The sequence below is a fragment of the Puma concolor genome, chromosome A3 (genome assembly GCF_028749965.1).
Source record: "Puma concolor isolate L17-30 chromosome A3, mPumCon1.1.hap2, whole genome shotgun sequence".
NCBI classification, from domain to species: Eukaryota; Metazoa; Chordata; class Mammalia; order Carnivora; family Felidae; genus Puma; species Puma concolor.
In genome coordinates, this window is record NC_141669.1 from 126,948,218 (window position 1) to 126,966,120 (window position 17,903).

At 52.7% G+C, this 17,903-nt stretch overlaps 2 protein-coding genes and 2 long non-coding RNA genes across 7 annotated transcripts in view; 2 read left to right on the top strand and 2 right to left on the bottom strand.

Moving 5' to 3' along the window:
* Nucleotides 1-1,760, bottom strand: part of SLC13A3 (solute carrier family 13 member 3) — a 75,493-nt gene extending 73,733 nt beyond the window's left edge. Inside the window, exon 1 of the mRNA XM_086702377.1 lies at nucleotides 1,593-1,760. Coding sequence (XP_086558503.1) covers nucleotides 1,593-1,703 — 111 coding nt within the window. The 5' untranslated portion in view covers nucleotides 1,704-1,760. The remainder of the gene's footprint in view (nucleotides 1-1,592) is intronic.
* Nucleotides 322-6,527, top strand: LOC147582773 (uncharacterized). 2 transcript variants are annotated; one of them, XR_015249500.1, is made up of 3 exons: nucleotides 322-1,115; nucleotides 2,286-2,371; nucleotides 5,358-6,457. It is a non-coding gene; the product is annotated as an uncharacterized LOC147582773 (long non-coding RNA). The 2 variants fall into 2 exon arrangements; XR_015249499.1 differs by lacking the exon at nucleotides 322-1,115 and adding an exon at nucleotides 6,466-6,527 and having other exon boundaries at nucleotides 1,491-2,371; nucleotides 5,358-6,029.
* A 309-nt stretch (nucleotides 6,528-6,836) lies between these two features.
* LOC147582774 (uncharacterized) lies at nucleotides 6,837-13,829 on the top strand. 3 transcript variants are annotated; one of them, XR_015249503.1, is made up of 4 exons: nucleotides 6,837-7,703; nucleotides 8,896-8,945; nucleotides 9,097-9,197; nucleotides 12,265-13,829. It is a non-coding gene; the product is annotated as an uncharacterized LOC147582774 (long non-coding RNA). The 3 variants fall into 3 exon arrangements; XR_015249502.1 differs by lacking the exon at nucleotides 6,837-7,703 and having other exon boundaries at nucleotides 8,534-8,945; nucleotides 12,261-13,829; XR_015249501.1 differs by lacking the exon at nucleotides 6,837-7,703 and having other exon boundaries at nucleotides 8,534-8,945.
* Nucleotides 13,830-14,726: 897 nt separating this feature from the next.
* On the bottom strand, nucleotides 14,727-17,537 carry TP53RK (TP53 regulating kinase). Its single transcript, XM_086702379.1, has 2 exons — nucleotides 17,202-17,537; nucleotides 14,727-15,663 (listed from the first exon to the last, which is right to left on the bottom strand). Exons 1-2 carry the CDS (start codon nucleotides 17,482-17,484, stop codon nucleotides 15,185-15,187), a joined length of 762 nt encoding a protein of 253 aa, XP_086558505.1. The 5' UTR covers nucleotides 17,485-17,537; the 3' UTR covers nucleotides 14,727-15,184.
* Between the last annotated feature and the right edge of the window lie 366 nt (nucleotides 17,538-17,903).

Genomic DNA, 17,903 nt, shown 5'->3' on the forward strand with positions numbered 1-17,903 from the left:
GCTTCAGGCCCCATAACCCTTGGATCCGTCCCTGAGTTCATGGATGTTGCTAGAGCGCAGAGCAGACAGAAGCCTGCAGAACCCCCTCCTGAGGAGAAAGACCCTGGGTGTTTCTGTCTTTTCTTCCCTGGGACTCCACCTGGGACATCACAGACCCCATCCGTCCTTCCCCTAATGATGCCCCATAAAGTGAGGCAACTTCCTCGCTCAACCTTGCACATCAATTCTCAGAAGCCAGCACCACGAGGGCCCCATTTTACAGACAAGGAAAGTGAGACCCAAAGAAGAAAGGGGGTTGGACTAAGATCCTGAGGTCAGCGCCTGGCCGGGAACGGGACGGTTTTTGAAAGTGACGTAATCCTTATCCGGGCATTTGTTGTCTTTCTCTCTTCTATGTCAAAAAAGTCGAAGCGTTTAGGTAATTCCACACTAAAGACCATGTTTGTACATTAGCTCTGGGTCTCTCTGGCACCAGCTGGTATCACCTCCTCACTCCCTGTGCCCAAGGAGGACCCCTTCCTCCAGGCAGCCCTCTTCGAATACCTCTCCCAGCTCCCCTGGTCTCTGCTGGCAGGTGCTGGGTAATGTACCTCTAAATGACACCCTCTCTCTGCTTTTATTTTTTATGAACATTTAGCCTCACGTTGAGAGATAGTGAAACAACTTCCTGGAGGTAGGAGCCTTGTCCTATGCCCTCCCGTGACGCCCCAGAAGGGCTGGGGACCAGTGAGGGGCGCAATAGGGACCTGTGACACCCATCTTCGCCCAGCCCCCATTGGTGTTGACTTTCATCATGACATTCCTGACCTCAATCTGCAGCCTTTGGTCGAGGGATTGCTTTCTTTGAGAGCGGAGAAACCGCTCGAGTGCTGGCTTCTGACAAGCCAGGGAATGGATCCCTGCTCAGCTGCTAGCCATGTGACCCTGACCAAGTCACTTCCTCTCTCTGAGCCTCACTTTTCTTCTCTAGAAAAGGAGATAAATAATCCTCACCCCCTGAGGGGCACTGAAAGGATGACATAAAACGACGCGCTTTAAGGCAAAGCTTAGCGCCACCTTAAAAGCTTAGCGCCCGGCTCCACGGGGTTCTTCCAATCTCGGCCTGCTCGCAGCAGGTAAGGGGCCTGGCATCAGACCAGCCAGTGGGGCAGCGGGCACTTCCTGTGGGCCAGGCTCAGTTCGAAGAGAGGTACATAGATTGCCCTATTTAATATCTGCCCCAACGCCGTCGCTGCCTCCACTGTTACATCTGGGCAAACCGAAGTCCAGCGGAGCTAAGTGACTTGCCCCAGGCCCTTCAGCTTGGCCTTCGTGAACAGTTCATTGGGATCATCTAGGGAAGCGTTCAACCCGGCGCCCCGCGCGCCGAGCCCAGCAAAGAGAACTCGCTCCGGCAGAGGGAACCATCCCGAAGGCTGGGCTGGACTCCGGCTCCAAGGCGCGGCCGGGAAAGGGCCGGAGGGGGCAGGGCGCAGGGGGAGAGGGTCGAGGGGTGGGGGTGGGGGGTTCTGGTGAAATCGGTCGGGTCTGGGACCTCGGGGGCGGGCCGGCGGGCGCGCGGGACGGGGGGCGCCCGGCGGACGAGGCGTTACCTTGGGCGGGAGGGCGAAGACCACCGGCAGCAGCGCGAGCGGCGCCAAGAGCAGCACCAGCAGCCGCCGCGCGCTCCACACCTTCTTGGCCACGGTCGCCAGCGCCGCCATATCCGCGCGATCGCCGGGCGGACCGAGCCAGCCCGGGACTGCCCGCGCCCCGCTCCCCTGCTCCGGCTTAAAGCCCGGGGGAGGGCTCGGGGAGGGGACTGCGCTCGGGGGCCCGCCTTCTCCTGCCCCTGCAGGGTGGTGCCTGCGCCCCTGGGCCTGGGGGCGAGAGGCCCGGCAAAGTTAAGGGAAGTCAGGCCCAGGAACTGGGAACCAGACTCCGGCCCTCCGGGCAGCGTGGCCTCGGGTCTAACCCGCGGCCGCGGCCACACCTTTTCCACGCTTTTTACTGCCCCCGTTAAACGGTTGGTAATGACCAGGTGAGGATGAAAGCGCTTGTCAGCGTCCCCCTGGGTTTGAATCCGGGCTCTGCACAGTCCAGCCGCGTGGCCATGAGCAACGGCCTTGGAGCCTCGGTTTACTCGTCCAGAAAGTGGGGGCGATGATGATCGCGGCCTCTACCAGACAAGAGGTCTGTTGGGAAGGTTGAGGGAGATGGCCCGCTGACGCCTAGCACGACGCCTGGCACAGAGAAAGCGCTGAGCGGGGGTCACCGCTGTTGATTTAGTTTCTACTTGCTCCCAGGGTGGGTGAGCCGTCCGGAGATCGGAGCCTGGAGGAAGGAATCGTTTTCTTCCTCCTGGATAAATGCACGGGCGCACAACTGCTGAGTGATACGGTAGTTGCCTCCTTGGCTTTTAAAGAAAACTGCGAAACTGTTTCCCACAGTGTTTGCATCATTTTACATTTCCACTGGCAATGAATCCGTGATCCAGTTTTTTCCATATCTTTGCCAGCATTTGGTGTTGCCCCTACTTTTTTGTTTTAGCCCTTCTGATAGAGGTGTAGACACATGGCCTTGTGGTCTTAGAGGTTTGAGAGTGATTTATATACGCCGGATACCATAGGCGGTTTGCAAACACTTCCTCCCAGGCTATCGCTTGTCTTTCCATCCTTCTAACAAAACCAGCAAACACGGAAAGGGGGTACCAGGAGAGGAGGCTCCTTACTAACCAGGGAGCACACAAGTCCCAGCCCCCTCCTCCACTTCCTCTGACACCACCCTGGGAAGGAAGCTGGCACACAGGGTCGTAGCCCGGTGAGGATCGAAGTCGGGGCTCCTCACTCAGCCTGTGCTGGGGGGAGCGAGCTCCCATGTTTTCCCCATGGTGTTCAGCTGGAGTAGAGAAGGTTCTGTCTAAAAGTGGTCTCTCTTGGCTGAACTTTTCCTGGCCCTTTGGCTACAGAGCGCTCGCTTTCGTCAGGGCTCTTTGGCAGCCCCTGCTGACATTTCCAGGTTGCCTGCGGCTTCCAAGCCTGAGATAGAGTAGGCAGAAAGAAAACCCATCACCAGGTTGTTCCTTGGGTCCCAAGTCCCCGCCTTCACCTCTCCACTCTCTGAAGTATTCTTGGGTACAGCGTTCCCAATCGTCCTCCGCAGGAAGAGTAGTGAAAACTAGGTCTGCTCCACCTTCCCCGGGGAAGCCCCTCTGTTCTTATTATTTCCTTCTTTCTACTTACTTTGGGCTTATTTGTCTCTGTTTTTTTTTTTTTTTTCTAGCTTCTTAAGCTAGAAATCATTGGTTTTACACCTTTCTCCTTTCCTAAGATGAGCATTTGAAATATAAATTTAACATAATCCGGGAAAAATATCTTCAAAACTATATCTGACAAAGAACTCGTATCTCTATTCTAAAATCTATTACGACTCAATAATACGAAGTTACACACCCCGATTTCAAAATAGGCAAAATATTTCAAGACACTTCACCAAAAAAAAAAAAAAAAGACCTACAGATGACCATTAGGCACATACAAAGATGCTCAACATTACAAGCCATCAGGGAAATACAAACTGAAATCTCAGGGTGATACGAACCCCCTGGGCTAGCAAAGTTAAACAGAGGCCAACGTGAAGTGTTGGCCAGACTCTAGGGCAACTGGAAGCCTCACAGATGGCTACTGGAAATGATCACTTAGCCAACCACTTTGGAAAACAATACATCAGTATCTTATAAACACCCGTCTAGCTTACCATTTGGCAATCCCGATCAGCACGGTGTGTACTCAAGCGAAATGAAAAATTCCTTCCGGAAGAAGGAAAAGCCGAGTGCAATGGCTCCAAGGCAGGAACAAACCGGGTGGCTTAGAATGATCCAGAACCTGGGATGCAGAGGTGTGATCAGAAGGACAGCCAGCAGCTAGACAACCCAGGATCTTGAAAGCCTGGGTGAGGACAGTGTACCCGCGCTATGATGATAAGGCAACCACTGTAGGGATTTAAGCAGAGTGGCATATTCTGTTCTCATTTGAAAAATAACAACCTAATAGTGGGGCGCCTGGGTGGCTCAGCTGGTTAAACGTCCGACTTCGGCTCAGGTCATGATCTCACGGTTTATGGGTTCGAGCCCCGCATCGGGCTCTGTGCTGACAGCTCAGAGCCTGGAGCCTGCTTCAGATTCTGTGTCACCCCCTTCTCTCTGCCCCTCCCTCACTTGTGCTCTGTCTCTCTCTGTCTCTCAAAAATAAATAAATGTTTAAAATTTTTTTAAAAAAATAACAATAGCATATAATTCCCCCATCTAAAGTGTTCAGGTGAATGGTTTTTAGTATACTCACACAGGCAATCGTGACTACAATCAGTTGTAGAGAACTTCACTCCAAAAAGAAACCTCATATGCATTAATGATCACCCCAGTTCCTACCCCCCAACCTCCCAAATGGTAGATAAACACTCATCTACTTTCTGTCTGTACAGATTTGCCTGTTCTGGACATTTCACATAAATGGAATCATACAATATATGGTCTTTTGTGTTTGCCTTCTTTTACTTAGCATGACAGATCAGTGCTTTGCTCCTTTTAACGGGGCAAATAATATTCCATTGTGTGAATAAAGCACATTTTATTTGTCTAGTCATCAGTTGATGGGCATTTGAGTTGTTTCCATTTTTGGCTATTACGAATAATGCTTCTGCGAACATTCCTGTACAAAGTTTTGTAAGGACATGTTTCCAGTTCTCTTGGGTCTACACCTAGGAGTAGAATTGGTGAGCCATTTGTTAACTCTGTATGTAACCTTTTGAAGAGTTGCCAGACCATTTTCCCAAGTGTCCACGCCATTTTAGAGCTCTCATGAAGAGCGGAGGAGGGTTCTAAATTCTCCACCTCTTTGCCAACACTTATTATTAACCGAGTTGGTTTTTTTTGTTTTTTACGATGGCCATTCTAATGAGCATCCTTTTCACTGAAAATTTAAATGCTTTGGGGCACGTGGGTGGCTCAGTCAGCTGAGCATCCAACTCTTGATTTCAGCTCAGGTCATGATCCCAGGGTCGTGGGACCGAGGCCTGTGTCGGGCTCCTTGCGGAGCATGGAGCCTGCTTAAGATTCTCTCTCTCTCTCTCTCTCTCTCTCTCTCTCTCTCTCTCTCCCGATGCCCCTCCCCCCATTCGTGCTCTCTCCCTAAAAATAAATAAAAATAAAAATAAAATTTAAATGCTTTTCATTCAAAGACGGCGATATGGACCAGAAAGAGGGGCAGTGCCCGCTTCCTAGGTGGGTCACGTTGCCATGCTGCCCGTAAGCCCGTAGGGCAAGTTATTTCCCAATGGGCCCTTGGCAGGCTGTGATGAAACTTTCTCCCATGTCCTTTCAGATCAGGCACCTGACCTTGAGCAGCTCCATAACCGGCTTCATCAAAGGTTCCAACCAGGTTAGTGTCAGACAATCTCGGATAAAGGGTGAGGCCCCGGAGGGAGCACTTTGGACGTTCAAAGCCCGGGGGTGGGAGGACAGTTTTCCAAACGGGAAAAACTATTCCTGGGGACTTAGTCCAGCTGACGTCATAGAAACTGTGGTCACTCCCCAAAGCCTGATGGAGGCAGTTGGGACCAGGGTATGTTGCTCCCAGAGCCCCTGGACTGGCTCCCTTGTTCTGGAAGGAGCTAAGAGATTAAGAGGACAGTAAGTACTTAGTATCAGGGCAGACGTTTCCCTATTATTCCAGTGGCTCAAATGGAATAATAATAATAATAATAATAATAATGGCAATATACTGCACTCACTATGTGCCAGGCACTGTTTTCAGCACTTTACATGTTTTAACTCATTTAATCTGTACGCATTCCCTGCGTCTGTCGCCCCGCATTACACAAAGCGACGTTCAAATTCCAGCCGTACCGCTTGGCTTCTTATGCAACCCTAGACAAGAGCTTTAACTCCTGTGGGCCTGTGTCCTTGTCTGGAATGGAAACACGAAGGGGGCGTAGCTCACAAGGATGTGGGAAGAATTAATAAGCAAGGCCGTGGTGCAGAGTGCCTGCACATAGTAAGTGCTCAGCAAGTGACAGCTATTATCATTTAGCTCGTGGCAGATTCTACTTTCCCAGGATGGCACCTATCTCTCTCCCACCCTACATGCGCCTCCCCTATGCTCCTCTTAAACGTGATGGACGCTCTTCCCACTGAGGGTCGGGGGTCCACAGAGAGTAAGCAAGGCTCCTAACGAGCAGCCAGCAAGAGCTAACCGGCGTATGAGCGAATGAGCCTTCCGATGATTCCAGCCCCTAGCCTTTGAGTCCTTCGGCTGATGTCCCAGACGTGGTGGAACAGGAAGCAGGCATCCCCGTGTTGCCCTCTCCAAAGTTCTGACCCACAAGATCCGCGAGCATAACAAACGGTGGTTTTATGCCATTAAGTTTTGGAGCAACTTGTTACAACAGCAATAGGTAACTTTTACTACTGCTGTTATTTTTCTCACCCAGCGTGAACAAGTAGGAGCAGAGCAGCAGAAGAAGCGGTCAAACTCACAGAGGAAGCGGGTGGCGCAGTCGGTTAAGCGTCCGACTTCAGCCAGGTCACGATCTCGTGGTCCGTGAGTTCGAGCCCCGCGTCGGGCTCTGGGCTGATGGCTCAGAGCCTGGAGCCTGTTTCCGATTCTGTGTCTCCCTCTCTCTCTGCCCCTCCCCCGTTCGTGCTCTGTCTCTCTCTGTCCCAAAACTAAACGTTGAAAAAAAAATTTTTTTAAGTGTTTTTATTATTATTATTTATTTTTGAGAGAGAGAAAGAGAGCGAGAGAATGAGCAGAGGAGGGGCAGAGAGAGAGGGAGACACAGAATCCGAAGCAGGCTCCAGGCTCTGAGCCGTCAGCCCAGAGCCGGACTTGGGGCTTGAACTCATGAACTGCGAGATCATGACCTGAGCCAAAGCTTAACCGACTGACCTACCCAGCCCCCCCGGCCCCCTGCCCCAAAGTGGGAGGAAATTCTTAAAGAACTTCCACAGTTGACGGATGGTCTGACCAGCATTTATTTTCATTCCCTACTAGGCTTGTCTGTTAGACGGATGAGGAAACTGAGGCTCCGAGAGATTAAGACATCTGCCCGAGGTCACACAGCTAGTGCACGACAGGGCTGAAATTCCAATGATCCGCACCGCCACTGCCCCTCCCCATTTCTAAGAGGAAAATAACCATCGATGTGATCGACTGATCACAGTCACCAGCCCGGCTATTAAGGGCTCGCTATGTGCCAAGCACTGTGCTGGGCACGGACATGAATGATCGAGCCATGCCTAGCTCTTTGGCCTGACGTCCTACCTGCTTTCCCCTCAATCACTGCTTGCCACCCTCTTCACGACCTCCTTTCTGCCCCTTGAACATGCCAGGTTCTTCGCACGGACTGCTCCCTCTGCCTGGATGTCCCCCCCCACATCCCCCCACCATCCCACCTCACTGGCTGCTTCCTTCTCACGTGGGTCTTTGCTCCAACGTCACCTCCTCCGAGGCGCCCCCCCCAACCCCCAATCTACTGAAACGTAACCTTCCTCCACTCTGCGTCACGCACTCTATGTCGAGTCTGCCCCGAGTTCTTTCCTTCACAGCACGAGTCATCGTTTCAAACCATTCCCTACTACATTAAACTCCATGAGAACCGGGAGTCCTCATTAATCCTCACCGTATCCCCGGTGCCCGGAACAGCACCTGGAACATAGCGGAGGTTCCGTAAGCATTGAAAACTTGAACCTGTCTTAGGGGCGCCTGGGTGGCGCAGTCGGTTAAGCGTCCGACTTCAGCCAGGTCACGATCTCGCGGTCCGTGAGTTCGAGCCCCGTGTCGGGCTCTGGGCTGATGGCTCGGAGCCTGGAGCCTGTTTCCGATTCTGTGTCTCCCTCTCTCTCTGCCCCTCCCCCATTCATGCTCTGTCTCTCTGTCCCAAAAATAAATAAAAACGTTGGAAAAAAAAAAAAAAAGAAAACTTGAACCTGTCTTAAATTGTTGCACTTTATTATTGTGAACATCAACCAAAATCATGACTACCATTTATTCACAAGTCGTTTTTTAAGTTTATGTACTTATTTGGAGAGACAGAGTGGGGGGGGGGAGGGGCAGAGAGCCAGAGAGAGAGAAAATCTCAAGCAGACTCTGCCGTGCCAGCCCAGAGCCCAATGCGGGGCTTGATCCCATGAAACTGTGAGATCATGGCCTGAGCTGAAATCAGGAGTCGGATGCTGACGTGACAGAGCCCCCTGGGCGGCCCATGTCCACAAGTATTCGTGGGGCGCCTACTGTATACACCAGGTGTCATTCTGGGCGCTGGGGCTACAGCAGTGAACAACCAAGACAAAGGTCTCTGGGCTCACAGAGCCTCCCTTTTATTTGCTCTGTCATAAGATAAGTGAGTGAAATACATCACATATCCCACAGTGCTTAGTGCTACGAAGACAAATAAGGCTGGGGGAGGGGAGAGCATGCTGGGAGTATGCAGGCACCAGCTTCCCACTCCCCCTCCCTGGAAGGGGGGAACTCACAGCCTCCCCGCCTGCCCCCGCCTCGCTGAGCTGCACCACTATCAGCATCTTTCAGCGTGACATTTTGGTCAGGCCTCCGTAGCTCCAAGAGTAACATTGGCTTTGAATCCAAGGGCCGGCAGGTGGGCCTCAGGCTGGGGGTGGGATTAGTTACCCCTTTTAGATCCCTGGCTGGGTTCAACCCGCTCGGCCTTGCGGTGGGGGGCCTTTCCTCGCTACGGGGAAGGGGCAGGCCCAGAGTCCCCCGGCCTGGAACCGCGGCTAACTCTGGGCTCTGGGCCCCCCCTAACCTTCTGTGTCCTGGGCAGAGGGTGAAGGTTTACAAACACGAGGAAGCCTTTGATCAGCACCAAATCCCCAGGGTTCTGAATGTTTTTTGTTCTAAGCTGCAGGCCGGGGCCACACTGTGCTTTGCCTCCAGCAGGGAAGACTGTGGGTAGGTGGCACGTGGGGGGCGAGTGGGGGCGGGCAGTGGGAGGGAGGCTCATGTGGCCCCGTGAATTTTCTTTCCCACAGGCAAGCTACGCTTGCACGAGGGAATTCCACTGCCATCAGGAAATGTTTACAGAGCATCTACTACCTTCCAGGCACCACTGTAGAAACCGCGGCCGGAGCCGGGCACAAACATGGCCCCCTGCCCACGGAGCGAGCAGGATGCAAACGAGCAGGTGAATCTGAAGGATAGCAGGTGCTGGTGAACGGGGTGGAAACAGAGCTGGGGAGGGGCGGGGAGGGCTGGGGAGGGGGGTGTCACCTTTTATAGAGGGTGCTCCCGGGGGACCTCTCACAGCGGTATCCGGCAGAGGCCTAAAGGCAGTGCGGGAGGAGGCCACATAGAGGTCTGCGGGGAACAGTGTCGCGGGCAAAGGGAACAGCAGGGAGAAAGACCCTGAGATAGCGGCAGGACTGTCTGTTGGAAGAACAGCGTGCGCAAGTGGGGGCAGAGTAACAGCAGAAGGGGCCAGACACACAGAGGAAGCTGCGGGCACATTGGCCAGGCCTCGCACAGGCTGAATCTCAGTCCAGGGGTCTCACCTTCCGGCCCTGGAACAGAAGGGGCTGGAGACTGTCTGCCGTGGCTCCTTCACCTTGATCTCAGGCGAGAGGCCTGTGTCGCCCGATATGCCAGCCCACCCCAGGGAAGGCAGTCAGATGCCAGTGACCCTGCGTGTGGCTTGGGGGGGACGGGGATCTGTATCTGTTCTGGTTAGGACTGTTTTTGCTTCGAGTGATAGAAAACCCAACTAAAGCAGCTTCGGCTTTGAAGATGTTTACTTATGCAAATAATAAGTCAGGGAAGAAAGGTCCGAGTTCCAGTGACGGACTCACACCCTGCCCGTTCTTGACTCCTTTGTCTTCCCCTCGCCGGTGCTTTACTGTCGGCCTCCCGGCCCCAAAATGGCTGCTGAACTTCCACTCATCACCACTGCATTTAAAGGCAGGAAGTGCTGGTGCGGGTGTGTTGGGGTCAGGGCATGGAGCAAATTCTCACAACCTTCTCCCTTTCTGTAAGAAAGAAAATCTTCCCCAGAAGCAACTTCTGCAGATTCGCTTTTCTGTCTTATTGGCCAGAAAGGAGCCACGTGCCCACCTGTACATCAGGGACCGGTCTGACCTTCCCTGAGATGAAGCCATTCTCACCTAATAGATACCTGGATAAACAGAGGTTCTGTCCAGAAGGAATAAAGAGTGTGGCTCTGGGTAGACAACAGACAGTGCCCGGCACAATCTCTATCATTTACAGGCTGATGACTAGAAAAGTCGCTTAGCATCTCTGAGACTCAGCTTCTTCATCTGTAAAATGGGTCCATCTTACAGATGAGGACACCGAGGCTCAGAGAGGCGCGGCGAGGGGGTCCCTCATCATGTAGCTGGTAAGCAAGGAGACGTGGGATGGGAAGCCATCAAGGTTCCGATTAGACAAGTGACATAAACTGGCTTTACAAGGGTGCCTCTGGCTGCTTTATAAGGAAGAACGTTTTGGGGGGTCAATGGGCAGGGCAGAAACAGTGGGGAGCAGTGGGGAAACCATTGATTGCAGCAGAGTGCAGGGGGAGGGGAAGGGGCTCCAGGGTGGTAGCTGTGGGCTTTCTCATCCCAGTAGCTTCTTTGGGACCCAGCACAGAGCCAGACAGAGCCGGGGTGTGGAATAAATACCCAGTGAATGAAGGCGTGAGGAAGGGAGAGAGCGCATGACAAAATTCGGGCAGGAGGGAACCAGACATCCCACGTCTTTGCTGACTGTAGCCTGGGTGATTTGCACGGTGCCTGCCGCACGGGGATGCTTCGGTGTTGGGCGGATAAGTGAGCCAAGTTCGAGGTAGGGAGATAGGACGAAAACGGGAAGAAGAAGAGAAAGGAGGGAGAGAGAGGGAAGGGAGAGAGAAAAGGAAGTGGAGGAGGAGAATGGAAGGGGAAGGAAGCGCCCCTGCATGGATAATGACGGTAACTTGGCGACCTCTGCTGGCCAGGACGGCCACTCGTCTGGGCTCCGGAAAGGGGAATTGGGTCCTTTGGAGTTGTGGCACTCTGAATTCAGGACTCAAGGAGGAGATTCCCAGGGCCCTGTCAGCTGGGCTCCCACAGCCAGGGGTTCCAGCGGTCAGTGGCAGCCGGGTGAGGACCAGGATGAGGTGAGCGAGCCTCTTACCAGGGCACTAATTCGAGGCGGCACCTAAAAACCCAGTAATCAAGACAAACATTTTAATGCAGTATCTTAAAAAATCAACTTGGCAAACGATGGCCCACGAGCTGCCCGCCTGGTTTTGCAAACAAACTGGATTGGAACCGGGATCAGGATTCGGGTTTCCTTTCTCGGTCACAGCTGAGATTACGTGCGCATCCCTTCACTAGTGCAGGTGTGCCCGGGTCCCCTCGGCCGGCACATGCTGCGAGCGTGGTCAGCTCCCCTAACGAGAACACTGAAGAAGCACTCACTATGCCCAACGTGGGTGGCTCCATGCTGTGGCCCGCAGTCACAAGAGGTCTTTAAAAAAAAATTTTTTTTTTGTAATGTTTATTCACTTTTTGAGAGAGAGAGAGAAACAGAGTGCGAGCGGGAGAGGGGCAGAGAGAGAGGGAGACACAGAATCCGAAGCAGGCTCCAGGCTCTGAGCTGTCAGCACAGAGCCCAACACGGGGCTCGAACTCACAAACCGTGAGATCACGACCTGAGCCGGAGTCAGATGCTTAACAGACTGAGCCACCTAGGCGCCCCACAAGAGCTCTTTTAAATGTTCTAGAAGATGTGGGCATTGTGTCCTCTTCAGTGTTGGACACATCTCAGTATCACATCACGTTTCCCCGGCTCTGCTACTCACTAGCTGCGTGGCCCTTGGGCAAGGCTCCATTTCTCTGTGCCTCAATTGCCTCCTCTGCAAAATAGGTTGATGCACGCAAAGAACTTAGTAACCACTCAGTAGCGAACGGCTGTTGTTAAAAATGGAGGTTTGAATCCCAGCCCTGCAACTTGTGTGACCCTAAGACATGATAGTTTGCATTGTGAAGCGTCTTTCCTCGTCTGTAAAATGAGGTTTATAAGCCGCGTCTGGGAAGGTTCCAGATGGAATTCACACAGAGCTGCCAGTGCCGTTGGCTCACCGCTGCGGAGGGCCAGCTGTCCCCACGTGGACTTTGAGGGATCTGGAACTGCTGAGGATTGCTTGGTCCTTTGTGAGATGCTGAACGAGGGACGGAATCCACTGCTCGCCTGGGACTGACTGTGTGATAATCCCTTGTTTCCCATCCCGAGCCAGGGCCTGAGTACATAGATGGACAGTTCTCCTGGGAACATGTGTGGCTGCTCCAGGACCCCCCTTGCCCTCGATGCCTGCAAACGTCATTGTAGCCTCCCTAACGCTGCCGCCTCCGCCGTGCTGGCCACCGTGTCACACGCACCAATGGGCCCGAGCGGATCGCTGCACGCTCGCCAAGGCCTCTCTCTGCCCCAGGCTGCCACTGTCGCAGACCCAGCCAGTTGCAAAGGCTTTTCCCTTCCCCTCCAGCCCCCCTTTACCGCCTTTTCTCCCGATGTGATCCCTTGAAAACGTAAAATGCGTTCCTGTTTAAAACTGCAGTCGAGTTGAGAACAATACCCGGGCTCGTGACAAGGCCCCGAGCTGGTCCTCACCCACCTCTCTGATCTCACTTCTCGCTCTTCCTCTGCTCTGCTCGCTGCGAACTGGCCACCCTGGCCTTGCTGCCCAGGGATGCCCCTCCTTTACCAACTTTGTCCCTCATGGGTCTCTGCCTGGGACACGCTCCCCCACCTCCCGGTTCTTTTTTGGTTTAATTAAGAAAAAAATAAGTTGAGACAGAACGCGAGCAGGGGAGGGGCAGAGAGGGAGGGAGGCACAGAATCCGAGGGAGGCTCCAGGCTCTGAGCTGTCAGCACAGAGCCCGACGTGGGGCTCAAACTCGTGAACCACCAGATCATGACCTGAGCCGAAGTCGGACGCTCAACCGACTGAGCCACCCGGGTGCCCCCGGCTCTCCTTCACACACCAGTTCTGTCACTGTTTCCTCGTTGAGTAAGGGCAGCCTTAGGTCCCCCTCTATCTCCAGGGCCCCGCACGCGGCGAGCTCTAGCTGTTTCCTGACTTACTACCTGTACGTGTGTGCCCACCAGTCATTCTCACCCCGAGGCAGACAGCTCTCAGTCACGTTGACAGTATTCCTTGAAAACATCATTGCCCCTGGGGCCCTTGAAGTTCTTGGAAAATAACGTTATAGAAGGTCAAGGTATATCAAAAGTGTATCCCTTCCAGCATCTCGTTTCCTAAAGCATCAGTGGAGGCCACACGGGCTTGGGAGCCAGGAAAAAGTCTCCCTTGCACCTGTGACATCTTGGACAAGTTCTCCATCGATACACTGGGGATGCTACCTTAGAGTTGTTTCAATTCCAATATGAACACTCCTGGGACAGTATCTTGATGAGTGATAACCAGGCAACGATATTCACTCTCCTGTCTACTGGTCACCAGTACCCAGGAAGGGAAGTTTTCATTCATTCCTGGGCATCTGCCACAGGCACAGGGCTGACTGTGGTGAAGGAAACCCACAGTCCTGGACCCACGGAAATGCTCACCGCCCACGTACCCAGTAGCCAATGATACTGGGCACAGAGAAGGCGCTCAAAGTACTTATTTGCTGGCTGGTGCAGACAAGGAGGAGAGGTACTTTATTATACCTCCCTCCCCACAGACACACATCTCTGGGGAAGAGACAGGCTGGGAGGGGTTTTAAGTGCAAGCTAATTGGCGGCATTTTGCATCTTTGCTGTTTTCCTCCCCCTTCCCTTAAACCAGGCTTTATCAAACTAGTCATTTCTAGGTAGTTTCACCTCTTTTGTTCTACGTGCTTACTTTCTGTGATATAAATCAACTCACTTTCTTTTACTAAAGGAACTTAAACTAAAAGGAACTTTAGATCAATCACTTGTCTTAGTTAGAAGGTAATCATAGAAATACGGAGCAACAAAGATAAAAACCATGCTGCATAAAATCACATAAATTCCAGTTGCCTGAAAGCTAGGAGCCTGCTTTTTTAAAACGAGACTAATTGGAGGTCAGCAGTATTTTTCATCTTTTTTTTGCTAAGACTCTCAAAAAGAAATGTGTCTTACATCAAAACCCAGTAGATACCCTGGGTATCTGTATGTCTATACATACACTTGAAACAAGTTTTATTAAACAATACACGTAAGGCGCTCTGATATTTTCTATTCTATGATTCTACTTCATTTTTATTTTTTACGTTGATTTATTTTTGAGAGAGACAGTGCGCGCAGACAAGGCGCAGAGAGAGAGGGAGACACAGAATTGGAAGCAGGCTCCAGGCTGAGCTGTCAGCACAGAGCCCGATGCGGGGCTCGAACTCACGAGCTGTGAGATCATGACCTGAGCTGAAGTTGGACGCTCAACCAACTGAGCCACCCAGGCGCCCCTCTAGTTCATTTTTAAAATGCTGGCTGTAGGGGCGCCTGGGTGGCGCAGTCGGTTAAGCGTCCGACTTCAGCCAGGTCACGATCTCGCGGTTCGTGAGTTCGAGCCCCGCGTCGGGCTCTGGGCTGATGGCTCAGAGCCTGGAGCCTGTTTCCGATTCTGTGTCTCCCTCTCTCTCTGCCCCTCCCCCGTTCATGCTCTGTCTCTCTCTGTCCCAAAAATAAATAAACGTTGAAAAAAAAAATTTAAAAAAATAAAAAATAAAAAAATAAAAAAAAATGCTGGCTGTATCCCATTGTATTGGTTTCAGGGGGAATATGTCATGTACACGACAAAAAAACTGCTGGGTTAGCGGGTTGATAAAGGTATCTGTCACCAACTGAGACTCTGTCCCCACATCACCCAAAAGACTGAAGAGTAATGTTCTCATCACGTGGTTCAACGTTCTGCAATGCCATTGCCCAGGTACCTGACATATACGCGGCCTGGCCAAAGAGGAAGCCCGTTCTAGATTTCTTTTAAATACCCAATTCTGCCTAGAACTTGTCTTCTGTCCACAGTAAGCTGTTGAGAACAGTTGACCGCAGATGATAATGACACTGAACAAGCATGATCACAGACAGCACTTAAAAGGATCTCAATGCCTTTATTTAGGTCTAATCTCATATTCGGAGCCTTCCTTCAAATTCCCTTTGACGCAAATGGCCAGCACGTCAGTACTTGTCAGACTCTTCTACCCGACCATGGACCTCTTTCTTCCTCTCAGGCGCACTTCATCTAACTTTTTTAGCACCGGCCTGGACTTTTTGGAGAAGGTGGAGTAGCTCTTCAGAAAGGCTTCAAACACAGCCTCGGTATTGGGGTGGGTACTGAGGAAGGCTTTCTCCAGCACGTAGAGGTCGACTCCTTTATCTTCTGGAAGTGCAGAAATGAAACTCAGCCCAAAGTCTATGAGCACGATGTTCAGCTGTCCCACGGGGGGTTTCAGCAGCATGTTCGAGGTGGTAAGATCACCATGAATCAGGTCTTCATCGTGCATTCGAGCCAAAACCTGCCCAACCGTCTTGGCTAAGCCAAGGAGACTTTGGGGAGTTTTTTCGGTCTCCATAGTGGATTGAATATAATCTCGAACAGTCACTGAACCTTCAATCTCTTCCATGTATAAGCAGTTGGAGGCATAGTCTACGAAAAAGACAACGGGGGCAGATATCCCTGCAATCAAGATACAAATCGTTATTGGATGAGATTCTTTCTTCATGTTAAGCTTAATTTTCAAAGATTGAGCCAGACTTTTACAGTGCATATCTGCTTATTTCAGGGAAAAAAAAAAAATTTAGGAATGCTGCAGAATAGTACAATTTAACTCATCTGGAAGTTTCCCCGGCTCATGCCCTGCAGGGTTGAGCCTTAAGCCACCCCACAGCTAAGTTTAGTAGTGCCAAAACTCCCTTCTCCTTTCTACCCTTTATGACTGGATTGCATTTGTCATACTTACTCCCTAAAAACAAAACAAAGACCTAGAAGGGTAAGCATCGCCCAGTCAGAGTCGTTCTACCTGACCAGGACACAAACTAGGCCAAGCAGTGCGCTAGCTGAGAGATTCATCTTTGCGTTCGAAAGGCCGGGTTCAAATCCTGATTGCCTTCCTTTACTAGTTGTATGACCTAAACGTCACATCAATTCTCTCAGCCTCTGTTTCTGTTTCCCTAACGCGGGAACAATACCTCCAGTAATGCAAAGAATTCACTGAATTCGAGTTTCAGTGAATATTTATTGAATGACAATTGGGCCCACCACACTTTTCTAGATACTGGAGACCTATCAGTGGGGATACAGCAGGAAACAAAGCAGCCAATCCCTGCTTAGTGGACCTTACATCCTAGATCAGATGAAAACTGAAAATAGGAACACACAAATAGCTTCATCACATCCAAGCAAGGGCAAGAGATCTGTCTGCTTGTTGGCGACTGAATTTCCTCCAGCTCACCCAGCACCTAACAATGTCCTGGGGTAAAGCAGGTGCCTAACGAATATTAATAAAAGAAAGGATGTGTGAAACTGAAAAGCCAGTGTTTCTGAGTCAGAGGCTATGGGCTGGGAGCCTGGCTGGGTCACTCACTAGCTGTGCAACCTTGGGCAAGTTACTTCCCCCGCCTGAGCCTCAGTTTCTCATCTGAGGACAAGGGATATATCGTGGTGGACAATGGTGTTTTAATGAAAAACTCAATATACAAGTTCACGGAGTCTAAAATCTACTGAGCGCTATGTACCAATCACGCACTCAAACATACTATGACTCACTCCCCTTTACAGGGGAGGAAACTGAGGCTGAGCGTAAATAATTTGTTGTAAGGCTACATGGGAAGCGGTCGTGTCGGTATTGGAACCCCGACAGCCTCCGCAGCGAGTTCGTACTTGTAATTACACCTGCTTCTTAAAAGTCATGAACGTAAAGATAATGATCGAACACGGAGACGGTGCACATGGGGAAACCGAGGCGCGGGGCAGTCAAACGGCGTCCTCAACGCCAAGCGACAGTTAGAGCCGGGAACTGAACCAGGAGCAAGGGCTCCGGGACACGTGCTCGTCGCGGGTGCCAAGGCCAAAGAATGAAATGAACGAAGGCGGGGGGAGGGGGGCGGGGGAGAAAGGCCGACACTTCCCAACTGAAGTTCACGCGGCGGGTGCAAAGAGAGAGACAGGCAAAACGAGGCGCAGCGGCCTCCCCGGGCCGGGCCGGGCCGCCTCACCTGCGCGGCGGCAGCGGAGCAGCGCCCGGGCCTCCTGCACCGTCCGCCGCCGGCCGAGCCGCGCTTCCAGCGCCGGGTGCCGGTAGCCCTTGGGGAAGCGGTGCTTCACCACGGCCGCGCGGCCCTGGAAGCGGCCGCGGAACACGCGCGCCTCGGCGCCCTGCTTCACCAGCTCCAGGCCGCTCAAGAAGCGGCTGCTCCGCTCCCGGGCGGCGGCCAGCGCCGCGGCCTCCGGCGCCGGATCCTCGCTCTTCCCAGCGACCGCGGCGCAGGCGGCCGCCATGACTGCGCCCCGGCGCCGCCGCTCGGAGCCCGTCGGCTCTCTCCGGAGACTGCCGGTGACGTCACCCCCTCCGGCCCTCTTCGGCCACCATTGCGCCGGCGCTTCCGCCTCTGGACGTGGCCCCGCCTCCCACGTCCTCGGCGGTCTCCGTAAACCCTCGGCGGCGCTCGGGAGGCAGCGCTTCGACCTCCCGGGCTCTGGCCTGCAGCGCGCGGAGAGCCGCCCGAGGGGCCGAGGCGGCCCCGCCTCCCGGTCGGGAGTCGACGAACTGCCACCCGTTCTGCGGCTCTTTTCCGGAAATAGGATACCTACCGATCGTGTCCCCTCTTGGCTCTTCGGAGCGTGCTGGTTTGGGTGATAAATTATATGGTCACCCTGGTGGAGTGGAGGGTGGCGGCGAGTGGGTAGCGGTAAGATAG